General features: G+C 46.1%; 1 protein-coding gene across 6 annotated transcripts in view; it reads right to left on the reverse strand.

Annotated features, from left to right (window-relative positions):
• Window positions 1–13,804, reverse strand: part of LOC135577041 (transcription factor RFX3-like) — a 181,976-nt gene that overhangs the window by 103,561 nt on the left and 64,611 nt on the right. For 5 of the 6 annotated variants that reach the window (XM_065044674.1, XM_065044676.1, XM_065044671.1 and 2 more), the window contains exon 2: window positions 3,337–3,461. The exons of the other annotated variant lie outside the window; for it this stretch is intronic. In XM_065044674.1, the coding sequence (XP_064900746.1) occupies window positions 3,337–3,453 (117 nt within the window). In that variant the 5' untranslated portion in view covers window positions 3,454–3,461. The remainder of the gene's footprint in view (window positions 1–3,336; window positions 3,462–13,804) is intronic. 6 annotated transcript variants of the gene reach the window in all.

Below are 13,804 nucleotides of genomic sequence, written 5' to 3' on the forward strand. Positions count from 1 at the left end.
GGATTTCCCCCAGCAATTGCTTGAAAAGGACAAAGTTAGCCTTGCTAAAGTCCAGGGTTGCAATTCTACTTGCTATTCTGTTCCTGCCACCCAAGATGCTGAACTCCACCATCTCGTGGTCACTGCAACCCAGGCAGCCCTCAACCTTTACTGCTTCGACCAGACCCTCCTTGTTAGTGAGGATGAGATCCAGCAGTGCACCTCTCCTAGTCGGCTCCTCCACCATCTGCATGAGGAAGTTATCATCAATGCACTGGAGGAACCTCCTGGACTGTGGCTGGCTGGCTGAATGGTCCTTCCAGCAAACATCAGGAAAGTTAAAATCCCCCACAACAACCAGGGCCTGTGACTGTGAGGCCACTCTCAACTGCCCATAGAAGGCCTCATCAACTTCCTCAGCCTTATCTGGTGGCCTGTAACAGACGCCCACAACAGTGTCACCCCTGCCAGCCTGTCCCTTGATCCTGACCCATACACTCTCAACTCGCTCGTCATCCACTCCTGGGCAGAATTTAGTACATTGTAGTTGCTCTCTCACATAGAGAGCAACTCCACCACCACGCCTGGCTGGCCTGTCGCTCCTGAAAAGGGCATAGCCATCCATGACCACATTCCAGTCATGTGAACTGTCCCACCATGTTTCCGTAATTGCCACCAGATCATAATCTCCCGACCGAACATAGGATTCTAACTCCTCCTGCTTATTCCCCATGCTGCGCGCATTGGTGTACAGGCATTTCAGGGAGTGAGCAGAGCACACCAATTTCTCCCTAGGGGCATACGAGGCCACCCGGTCCTCATCAGTTTTAGAATGCTGCCCCACTGGGACAAGCCCAGCTACAACCCCATCCCCCTTTGAGCCTAGTTTAAAGCTCTCCAAATGAGCCCAGCTAATTCCTGCCCCAGCATCCTTTTGCCCCTGCGAGATAAACCTTTCCCACTTGACACTGTCCGGACTGGTGACTTATAAAACCAACCATTATCAAAAAATCCAAAGCCCTGTCTGTAGCACCAGTCTTGGAGCCAACCATTAAGAGACTGAATTTTCCTATTCCATCCCACATCGTCCCTTGAAGATGGAAGGAGTGAAGAGAAGATCACTTGAGCCCCTGAGTCTTTCACCATCCTTCCCAAGACCTTGAAATCGTTCTTCATTCCCCTCAGACTATGGGAAGCAGCTTCCTCCCCATCTGTCTGGAAGACCAGCAGCGGGTAGTAGTCTGTCAGGTGCACCAGTTTGGGGAGCTCTCTAGCAATATCCTTGATCCGGGCTCCAGGTAGACTACAAACTTCCCTAAGATGAGGGTCAACCCTGCATATTGGGCCCTCTGTTCCTTTCAGAAGGGAATTTCCTATTACAATCACCCTTCTTTCTTTCCTATCAGAGGCAGTCTTAAGTTGTGAAGTCAACCGCCTCTTCCTATGTGATCTTGTAGGCAGGCTTGGCACCACCTCCTCACCTACCTCTTCTTCAAGATCCAGGGCCTCAAACCTATTACGGAGGGGCACCTGGGGAGACAAAGCAGGGAGGGACGGGGGCTGCCCGTGACGCCGAACCGGAATACGCTTCCAACCCTCGTCGTCTTTTAGGTCCCCTACCTCTGCCCGACAGCAACAAGGGCGGGGCCGTCTCAGGACTTCCGCCTCTGTCCGAGAGGGCAGGAGGTCCATCTCCTTTTGGGGGGTACCTCCCTGGGACCTTTCCAACTGGCACGTCAGGGTGTTACTCCACCAGTCGATCTCCCTTTCGCACTCCCTGATGGTCCTCAATCTCTCAACCTCCTCCTTAAGTTTCGCAACCATGTCGAGCAGATCTTGCACCTGCTCACACCTCACACAGGTGGAGAGCTGGCCTCCCTCCCCCAGCAGCAGCAGGCTCTGGCACTCCCTGCAGCTGGAGACCTGAACAGCCACCGTTCGGGACAGAACCTCCTCAGTCTGCGTAGCCACAGTCTGTTTGAGACAAGCTCTCCTCCTGGAGACGACCATGGTCGTCAGCACTCTGGGATGCTGGCAATAAGTTAGAGGGGCTGACAAGCGACAAGTGCTCTCTGCACCCTGCTGCACAAGCTACCACCCCGGCTGCTGCAGCACAGTGTGGGTGGGACTCACCCACTACACAAGCTGGTTGTTCCTCCCTGCACCTGGTGGGCAGCGACTAGTCCCAAAGGCTTTTTCAAGGCAAGGGGAGAGGGTGTGGTCGCCGTCACCGTGGGAACGCCCCCCACCACGTCAGCCGCTCTCTTGCAATGGCTGCCGGGGCTGCAAGGATCGGGACTCGAGGGGAATCACGCTGTCCCTGTACATTTCCCTCTGAGCTTCCTAATCTCGGCTGAACCTCGTGGTCGGCTGAACCCCGCTGGCTCCGGCTCTCGCTGGGCTGGCTCCGATCAGCTGACTGTGGTGGACAAGTGGGAATAGTTTAAAGCTGCATCAGGGGAGGTTCAGACTAGATATTAGGAAACATTACTGAGAGGGTGGTCAAACACTGGAACAGACTTCCTAGAGAGGTGGTTGATGCTCCATGCCTGTCAGTGTTTAAGAGGTATTTGGACAATGCCCTTAATAATATGCTTTTGGTCAGGCTTGAAGTAGTCAGGCAATTATTTATTCCAGTCCCTTCCAACTGGAATAAATAATTAAAAAAAAAAAAAAGCTAAATTACACATACTAAAGGAGTCTTGGACAAAAGTAATGACTTTTTACATTCAGTTCTTGTTTTCGAACTCCCCTCCTCAATCTCCCCACACACCACTCCCTCTTAATGTTGGAGGGGCTGCGTAGGTGATTAATCATATCACAGAAGTGTGAGCTGAGCTGGCTGCTTCAGAAGCCCCTTTAATTATCTGGCAAATCCAAATTATGCATTACATATGGTTTTAATTCAAATACCTTTCTGCAGTTGTGCAAGAAACTGCAGGGAGTCCAGCTTAGAAGTACAAAATGATATTGCTTTTGTATTTTTCATCTATATTGTATTTATTTCAAAAATTCCTTATTCCTTATCAACTTTTCAAAGGAATAAATGTGAATTTCAATAACTTAAATTAATGTAATTTTTAATGAGATATTGCACACATTTCATAGTAATTTATTTTTATAATCATATATATGTATTTCTGGTGGTTGCCAGATATTCTAGCTCAAGAAATAAACCCTGAAAACTCCATGTCTGCTTATGTAGCTATTTTAGTTCCAGCAAAATAAAATTGAGTAAAACAGTGAAAAAGAGTTGTTTTTGCAGCTTTGTACAGTCAATTCTTCCCTAAACATGTTGAAATGCATCATTCTGTCTTGCCAGGGTTTTTTGTTTTCCCAAAATTAATAGACACCTACCTGTTGCTGAACCGGTACCTGTTGTACTACCTGTGTGGGCACTGCTGCCTGGCCAGCCACAGATGCCTGTAAATTCACAGTCGAACCTGTGTCCGACCCAGTCTCTGATGTCTGCATCGTGGTCTCTGAATAAAATTAAAATGTAAAATTAAAAGTTCAGCACAAACTTCTTTGCTTTTTGTCACTTATCCTTGTTTGGATCTTAAAAGAAGGATATTCACCCAAAATCCAATGTGGGGATTAGCTAAAGATTGTTTCTCATACTATTACATGAGTACATGGAGATGCTTAACTTATTTTTCCTTTTTTAAAATGATGCTTTAAAATATTAGAAAATTCATATTACATATTATTGCTTTGTCTAATCTAAGGTCTGCTTAGAGCTTGCAGCACATCAAGAAGAGAATACTATAAGCTTTGGACTTCATGGTTTTTGTCTGCAAATACGTTTATCAAATCAGAAGCAATGTGCATGCAAACCTACTTAATGCTTTGAGGTAAAGAACTTTCAGAAAAAAATCCATTCACATGCCTGATTCTTCTCTAACTACACTTGTATACGTTAGCTGCAACTATTGTCAAATTTTGATAGGAGGCTCAAAACCTTATACCATGTAAAGATGACACACTTTAAGCTACCGATATGCACGAAAATAATTAATTCTAGAAGCTGCACATATAAATGTTTACTTCTTAATTAAGCATGCCTTCACAAAAAGACTTGCAATAATAAATGCAATTAAACTGAACAATAGAAACATTTCATACCAACTCATCACAATTCTAAAGAACTAAGAGAGTAATTTCTATAGTAATCACAATACAAGTAAATTACAGTACCTCTAATATTGTCAGCTTTCAGAAAGAACTAACATACACCAAAAAAGTGTACTATAAGAACACAATGGGTAAAATATGCAACACCAGAAATTTCTCTCTTCATTTTCTTCCTGAAACAGTTCAAATCCTTATGTGCTGAAATATTCAAGGTTTTCTCTTACCTTCCTTGCACTCAAAATATCTTATTTAATAATGTAAATGAACAGAAACCTTTCTTGCTTATTTATGTGACTTCAGGAACAACTCATAAAAAACAGAAATCAGTCAAAGTCCTCCCATCAGCTTGTAAATGGCTACCCATTCTTCAAAGCTGTCCTTCCTCTGGTTTACTGAGTTGCACTATAAATTCTTCATATTCAAATGCTGAGTTAAAGCTCTAGCAGGTGACAGAATGAGGGGCTGCAACATGAAAAGAAGACCCTGAAAAGCATTTTAAAGGTCATAGTGAAAAAGTAACTCAGGTAAGCTTGCTTTAGCAGAAAGTGTTACCCCTATCAAACTAGTGAGGCACACACTAGGAAAGTACATGAGATTGCGGCACTGACATTTTTAAGAGGAATATTCAAAATCTGGATAGACCATAGAAATGCTCCAACAATGAAGGAAAACACCTTACAAAACAAAACAAACCAAACAAACAAAAAAACCCAACCAAAAAAAGAACCCACAAACTATTTAGAGTATCAGAAAGAAGACTGAGGATGACTTACACGTACTATGAATTAGAGAATACCTCAATTTTGCACAGAATCGTTCAGGTTGGAAGGGACCTCTTGAGATCATCTAGTCCAACCTCCCTGCTCAAAACAGGGTCACCTAGAGCAAGTTGCTCAGGGCCATGTCCAGTTGGGTTCTTAATATCTCCAAGGATAGAGACTCCACAACATATTTGGACAACCTGATACAGTTCTTGACTATCCTCACAGTAAAAAAAGTGTCTTTGAGCATTCATATGTGCCCATGGTCTGTTGTCCTGTCAATGAGCACCACTGAGAAGAGTCTTACTCCCTCATCTTCACTCCCTCCCATCAGGTATTTATATACAATGATAAGATCCTCCCTGAGCCTTTTTTCCTTCAGGCTGAATACTCCCAGCTCTCTCTGCGTCTCCTGATATGGCAGATGCTCCAGTCCCTTAATCATCTTTGTGGCCCTTTGCTGGACTTGCTCAAGTAAATCCATGCCTTTCGTGTACTGAACATGGTACTCCAGATGCAGCCTCACTAGCACTGAGTAGAGAGGAAGGATCTACCTTGATCTCCAAGCAATGCTCTTCCTAATGCAGCCAGGGATACTGTTGGCCTTTTTTGCCACGACAGTGCATTGCTGGCTCACATTCAGCTTCTTGTCCATGAGGATACCCATTTCCTTCTCTGCAAAGATACTTTTTAGTTAATCAGCCTGCAGCCTGTATTGGTGCCTGGGGTAAGTCCTCCCCAAACACAGGACTTAGCATTCCCACTTGTTGAACTTCATGAGATTTTCCTCTGCCCAGTTCTCCAGCCTGTCAAGGTCCCTCTGAATGGCAGAACAGCCATCTGGTCTATCAACCGCTCCTCCCAATTCTGTATCATCTGAAAACTTGCTGAGGATGCACTCTGTCCTATTTTCCAGGTCACTAATGAAGATATCAAAAAATATTAGCTCCAGTATAGACTCCTGGGGGACACCACTAGTGACTTGTTGCCAACTGAAATTTGTGCCGCTGATCACAACCCTCTGCGTCTGGTCATTCATCCAGTTTCAGTCCACTTCACTGGTTGCCTCATTGCAGAAGGCTTATCAGGTTGGTCAGGCATGATTTCCCATTCATAGATTCATACTGACTCCTACCAGATACCTTCATGTCCTTCAGTTTCCAGGATTATTTTCTCCATCATCTTCCTGGGAATACAGGTGAGGCTGACCAGCCTGTCGTTCCCTAGATCTTCCTTCTTGCTTTTCTTGAAGACTGGAATGATATTTGCTCCCTTCCACTTGTCAGAAACCTCTTCCAATCACCATGACCATTCAAAGATAATTGGTCTTTAAAAGTCAGAACAGTTGTGCTCCAGGTACCCAGCCCCCTGAACCAGAAGACAGGGATGGGGAACAGTATGAAGCCCCAGTAATCCAAGGGGAAATGGTTAGTAACCTGCTACACCACTTGGACACCCATAAGTCTATGGGGCCAGATGGGATACACCCAAGGATGCTGAGGGAGCTGGCAGAGGTGATCACTGAGCCGCTTTCCATTATCTACCAGCAATCTTGGCTAAATGGGGAGGTCCCATTTGACTGGAAGTTGGCTAACATGACACCCATCTACAAGAAGGGCCAGAATGACAATCCAGGGAACTACAGACCTGTCAGTCTAACCTCAGTGACGGGCAATGTAATGGAGCAGATGATCTTGAGTAACATCACACGGCAGATACAAGAGAACCATATGATCAGGCCCAGTCAACATGGGTTTATGAAAGGCAGGTACTGTTTGATCAACCTGATCTCCTTCTACGACAAGGTGACCCACCTAGTAGATGAGGGAAAGGCTCTGGATGTTGTATACCTAGACTTCAGTAAAGCCTTTGACACCATATCCCACAGCATTCTCCTGAAGAAGCTGGCAGCTCATGGCCTGGATGGGTGTACTCTGAGATGGATAAAGAACTGGCTGGAGGAACGGCCCCAAAGAGTTGTGGTGAACGGAGCTAAATCCATTTGGCGGCCGGTCACGAGTGGTGTTCCCCAGGGCTCAGTATTGGGGCCAGTTCTGTTTAATCTCTTGATCAATGATCGGAATGAAGGGATTGAATCTGCCCTTAGTAAGTTTGCAGATGACACCAAATTGGGTGGGAGTGTTGATCTGCTGGAGGGTAGGAAAGGCCATGCAGAGGGATCTGGACCAGCTGGATCGTTGGGCTGAGGCCAATTGTATGAGGTTTAACATGGCCAAGTGCCGGGTCCTGCACTTGGGTCACAACAACCCCAGGCAGCGCTACAGGCTTGAAGAAGAGTGGCTGGAAAGCTGCCTGGCAGAAAGGGATCTGGGGGTGTTGATTGACAGCCAGCTGAATATGAGCCAGCAGTGTGTCCAGGTGGCCAAAAAGGCCAACATCATCCTGGCTTGTATCAGGAAGAGTGTGGCCAGCAGGACTAGAGAAGTGATTGTGCCACTGTACTGGGCACTGGTGAGGCCCCACCTTGAATTTTGTGTTCAGTTTTGGGCCCCTCATCATAAGAAGGACATTGAGGTACTAGAGAGAGTGCAGAGGAGGTGACAAAGATGGTGAGGGGCCTGGAGCTCAAGTCTTATGAGGAGCAGTTGAGGAAACTGGAGCTGTTTAGCCTGGAGAAAAGGAGGCTGTCTACAGCTACCTGAAAGGAGGCTGTAACATGGAGGGTGTTGGTCTCTTCTCCCAAGTAGCAAGTGATAGGACAAGAGGAAATGGCCTCAAGTTGCACCAGGAGAGGTTTAGACTGGATATTAGGAAAAAATTCTTCACAGAAAGGGTTGTCAGGCATTGGAACAGGCTGCCCAGGGCAGTGGTGGAGTCACCATCCCTGGAGGTGTTTAAAAGGTGTTTAGGTTCTTAGGGACATGGTTTAGTGCTAGAGTTAGGTTAGTTTATGGTTGGACTTGATGATCCTGAGGGTCTCTTCCAACTGAAATGATGCCATGATTCTATGAAGAGTGGCCCGACAATAACATCAGCCAGCTCCCTCAGCACTCATAGGTGCAACACATCAAGCCCCATGTTCCATCTGTTATAAGTGCTCTTATACATGGTGCTCCTCCATGGAGGGTAAATCTTCCTTGCTCCAGACTTTCCCTCTGGTCTCAGGGGCATCGAGTACCTCAACCTTATGCATATAATTTGTCACCAATTCCCCCGCCCTATTCAGTAGCAGGCAACATTTTCCCCAGTCTTCCTTTTGCTGTTTTTGAACTTGTAGAATCCTTTCTTGTTGCTAATGCATCTATTGATCAGCATTACATTTTGTAGTGGACCTGTCTGGGATAGAGTTAACTTTCCTCAAAGCTGCCCATATGGTGCTGTGCTTTGCATTTGTGGCTAGAACAGTGTTAATGACAGACCAGTGTTTTGGCTATTGCTGGGTCAGGCGAGATGGGGACACAACTGACATTGCTAACGTGTTTTTCTCTATTCCTTTGGCAGCAGAGTGCAGGCCACAGCTTGCTTTCACCTAGAGGGGTGTCCAGTACACCTGGAATCGACTGCCCGAGGGGCATAAACACAACTCCACCATTTGCCATGGACTGATCCAGACTGCACTGGAGTAGGGTAAAGCTCTGGAACACCTGCAGTATACTGACATCATCCTATGAGGTGACACAGCAGAGGAAGTTTTTGAGAAAGGTGAGAGGGTAATCCAAATTCTTTTGCAAGCTGGTTTTGCTATAAAACAAAGTAAGGTCAAGGGACCTGCACAGGAGATCCAGTTTTTAGGAGTAAGATGGCAGGACAAATGTTGTCAGATCCCAATGGATGTGGTCAACAAAATAGCAGCTGTGTCTGCACCAACTAATAAAAAAGAAACACAGACTTTCTTGGGGGTTGTGGGTTTTTGGAGAATGCACATTCCAAGCTACAGTCAGACTGTGAGCCCTCTTTATCAAGTCACCCGGAGGAATGATTTTGAGTGCTGCCCAGCTAGAGAATCTGCCTGTAAGAGTGCACCACATAGATGCCTATGGGCCTAAAAGTCGGTCCACTGAACAACCAGCAGGTGGACCAAGCTGCCCAAATTAATGTGGCTCAGGTAGATTTGGACTGGCAACACAAAGGTGAATTATTCATATCTCAGAGGGCCCATGATGCCTCAGGTCATCAAGGAAGGCATGCAACATATAGATGGGCTTGTGATCGAGGGGTGGACTCAACCATGGACACTATTGCACAGGTTATTCACAAATGTGAAACGTGCGCTACAGTCAAACAAGCCAAGCGGTTAAAGCCTGTTGTGGTATGGGGGGCAATGGCTGAAGTATAAATATGAGGAGGCCTGGCAAATTGACTATATTACATTCCCACAAAGCCAACATTGCAAGTGCCATGTGCTTACAATGGTGGAAGCAACCACCGGATGGCTGGAAACATAAACCGTGCCCCATGCCACTGCCTGGAACACTATCCTGGGCCTTGAAAAGCAAGTCCTATGGCAACATGGCACCCCAGAGAGAACTGAGTCAGACAGTGGGACTCATTTCCGGAACAACCTCATAGACACTTGGGCCAAAGAGCATGGCATTGAGTGGGTGTATCACATCCCATATCATGTACCAGCCTCTGGGAAAATCAAATGATACAATGGACTCTTAAAGACTACACTAAGAGCAATGGGTGGTAGAACTTTTAATAACTGGGATTCAAATTTAGCAAAGGTCACCTGGTTAGTTAGCACTAGGGGATCTACCAATTCAGCTGGCCCCGCCCAATCAAAGCTTCCACACACTGTAGAAGGGGATAAAGTCCCTGTGGTGCACATGAAGAATGTGTTGGGGAAAACAGTCTGGGTTACTCCTGCCTTGAGCAAAGGCAAACCCATCTTGTGGGATTGCTTTTGCTCAGGGACCTGGGTGCACTTGGCAGGTAATGCTGAAGGTTGGAGGAGTCTGTGTACCTCAGGGGGATTTGATTCTGTGTGAGAACACTCCCATGATGTGAATTGTATGACGGTAATTGCTGCATAATACTATACACCAGACTAACAATATTCAGTAAGTGTCTTTCAGGTTATTGAAGAATGAACTTGAACAAAACTCAAGAAAGAGCAGCAATGATGGAACCAGAGCTGGCTCCAATAACTGGTATCCAGCCACCTCCTTGAGGTCAATGCCTTTGACATGCAAACTGTGACCATGAACTATGCTTTCCAGATGCAGCATGCAGTAATACAACACTCCAACATGACACTCCATCTTTCCTGCCTATCCTGATAGAGTACAAAATCATGGACTTGATGAACATTTCAAAGGAATGAGATAATGCCATGAACTAAGGGAGAAAATATCTGTGTGTGTATGTGTATATATATGTGTGTATTTATATGTATTTAAGGTGGTAGTAATTAGTTGAAGCATGTGTGACCTTAGCATGACATAAATGGTATAGAATAAAGGGTGGAATGTGCTGGGTCAGTCGAGATGGGGTTAATTTCTACACTGCCAGGACATCAGGGTATTAGATACCATATAAGGTGATGCTCAGTTATAAATGCAAGGAGCTGGGGGGGGTGATCTCCCTCTTGCTGGCTTGGGCCAGATTGGGTCAATTCCCTCTTGACCAGCGGTTTGGTGCTTTTGTATTTTGGGTGAGTCACGGCTTGGGGCCAGGGAGGCAGTTTCAGCACGAGCTGTGGCTGGCTCAACAGGAGAGTTTCAGTGTGAGCTGCGGTCAGGATCCCACTTGTCCCTTTAGAGGGGGGGGTCTGCTGTGGCTGCCACATGGTGGGACTGCCGCATGGATCGGGCTGTGCTGTGTGTTCATAGCTTTTTTAGGTTCTTTCATTGGTTTTGTTACTGCTTGGATTTTATGTGTGTGTGTGTGTGTGTTTTTTGTTTTTTTTTTTTTTTTTTTGTGGGTTGTTGTTTTGGTTTTTTATTGGTGTTTTTTTTCCCTCTTCCTCTGCTCTGTTAAATTGTTTTTATCCCAACCCAGGAGTTTTGCCTTTGTTTTCTGATTCTCCTCCCCATCCCACTGGGGGTGGGAGGGCTGAGCAAGCAGTACATGGTTTTAGCTGCTGGCTAGGGTTCTGGGGCTAAACTACAGCACTGAGCAGTATTCACATAGCATCAAAGCTTTCCAACTCCCCAGCCTCCCTACCAGGGCCAGAAGGCTGGCGGTGAGCAAGAGGTTGGGAGGGGACATAGCCATTACAGCTGACCCCAAATGACCAAAGGGATATTCCATACCATATTATATTGTGCTCAGCAAAAAAGCTCACATAAGGGGGCGGGGTGGGGGGGGGTGATATGACACTCATGGTTATGGTATTTGTCTTAGCAAGCAACTGTTAAGCATGCTGAAGCTTTGCTTTCCAAGAAGTGGCTGGACTTCTGGATGGCCAATGAGGAGCAGTGAATTAATTCCTCTTTTTGCTTTGTTTGCTCACACACCTTTTGTTTTTCTTCTTAAACTGTCATTATCTTGATCCACAAGTCTTTTCACCTTCTGTTTTCCCCCCATCCCATGGGAGAAGGTAGTGAGCAAGGAGGGTGGGTGTTTGGCTGCTGCTGAGAGTCAACCCATGACATACCTGTTTCCCCGAAAATAAGACAGGGTCTTATAATAATTTTTGCTCCAAAACTTATTAATTTTTTACATGTATAGCTGCCTGGACACTATTTAAATGGATTTTTTTAATGAACTGTAACTAGGGCTTATTTTTGAAGTAGGGCTTTGTGCTGTTTTGACTGAAAATTAGTTACTTTTCTTCATGCAGTTAGAAACCTTTATTTTTCATAGCTAGCACGGTTTATATTTGAACTTAGTTTGAGAACAAAGAGATAACACCCTGGGACAGAGTTAATCATAGAATCATAGAATGCTAGGGATTGGAAGGGACCTGGAAAGCTCATCCAGTGCAATCCCCCTGCCGGAGCAGGAACACCCAGATGAGGTTACACAGGAAGGTGTCCAGGCGGGTTTGAATGTCTCCAGAGTAGGAGACTCCACAACCTCCCTGGGCAGCCTGGTCCAGTGCTCTGGCACCCTCACTGAGAAGAAGTTTCTTCTCAAGTTTAAGTGGAACCTTTTATGTTCCAGCTTAAACCCATTACCCCTTGTCCTACCATTGGTTGTCACCGAGAAGAGCCTGGCTCCATCCTCCTGACACTCACCCTTTGTATATTTGTAAACGTTAATAAGGTCACCCCTCAGTCTCCTCTTCTCCAAGCTAAAGAGACCCAGCTCCGTCAGTCTTTCCTCATAAGGGAGGTGCTCCACTCCCTTAATCATCTTTGTTGCCCTACGCTGGACTCTCTCCAGCAGTTCCCTGTCCTTCTGGAACTGAGGGGCCCAGAACTGGACACAATATTCCAGATGTGGTCTCACCAGGGCAGAGTAGAGAGGAAGGAGAACCTCTCTCAACCTACTAACCACCCCCCTTCTAATACACCCCAGGATGCCATTGGACCTCTTGGCCACATGGGCCCAGTGCTGGCTCATGGTCATCCTGCTGTCCACCAGGATCCCCAGGTCCCTCTCCCCTACACTGATCTCTAATGGATCATTCCCCAACTTGTACTGGAACCTGGGGTTGTTCCTGCCCAGATTCAAGACTCTGCATTTGCCCTTGTTATATTTCATTAAATTTTTCCCCACCCAGCTCTCTAGCCTGTCCAGGTCCCGCTGGATGGCAGCACAGCCTTCTGGCATGTCAGCCACTCCTCCCAGCCACTCCTCCCAAACTTGCTGATAGTACACTCTAGTCCCTCATCCAAGTCATTGATGAATATATTGAACAGTACTGGCCCCAGCCACGACCCTTAAGGCACCGCACTAGATACAGGCCTCCAACCAGACTGTGCCCCTTTGACCACGACTCTCTGGCTTCTTTCCTTCAGACAGTTCACAGTTCACCTCACTACCCAATCGTCCAGACCACACTCCCTCAGTTTAGCTATGAGAATGCTGTGGGAGACTGTGTCAAATGCTTTACTGTAGTCAAGGTACACCACATCCACCGCCCTGCCATCATCTATCCACCTCATTATGTCTTCATAAAAGGCTATGAGGTTGGTCAAGCATGACTTCCCCTTGGTGAAGCCATGTTGACTGCCCCTAATGACCCTCTTATCCCTGATATGCCTTGAGATGGCACCAAGGAGAAGTCGCTCCATCACTTTCCCAGGGATGGAGGTGAGGCTGACCAGTCTATAATTACTGGGTCTTCCTTCTTGCCCTTTTTGAAGACTGGGGTAACGTTAGCTTTCCTTCAGTCCTCAGACACCTCTCCCATTTCCCAAGACTTGGCAAAGATGATGAAGAGTGGTCCAGCAATGATGTCAGCCAGCTCCCTCAACACCCATGGGTGCATCCCATCTGGGCCCATGGATTTATGGATGTCCAGATTTCCTAATTGTTCCTTAACCCAGTCCTCATCAACCAAGGCAAATTCTTGCACCGTCCTGACTTCCTCTGGGGCCTCAGCAGTATGGGGCTCCCCAGGACAGCCTCCGGCAGAGTAGACAGAAACAAAGAAGGCATTCAGTAACTCTGCCTTCTCTGTATCTGTTTCTATTTTATATATATATTTACTAGTAGTGTATTAGTATTTTGTTATTTTATTAAATTGTGTTTATCTCAAACAAAGTTTCTTCCTTCCCTTTATATTCTCTCCCCTATTTGGGGGGAGGGGGGTGAATGAGCGGCTATTGTGGTTGTATTGCTAGCTCAGGTTAAACCACAACAGGCTTATATTTCAAGCATCCTCAAAAATCCTGAAAAATCATGCTAGGGTTTATTTTCGGGGTAGGTCTTATTTTCAGGGAAATGGGGTATTTAATCAAGTATAATTGAGAGGTAGACACTGACCACACGAACCCTAGAAAAATGCCTATTTGTTATTTCTGGAAGAAAGCAACAATTTTGTTTTGGGGGCTATGTTAAAAGTTTATACTGCC

The sequence above is a fragment of the Columba livia genome, chromosome W, assembly GCF_036013475.1.
Source record: "Columba livia isolate bColLiv1 breed racing homer chromosome W, bColLiv1.pat.W.v2, whole genome shotgun sequence".
In the NCBI taxonomy this organism is placed as follows: Eukaryota; Metazoa; Chordata; class Aves; order Columbiformes; family Columbidae; genus Columba; species Columba livia.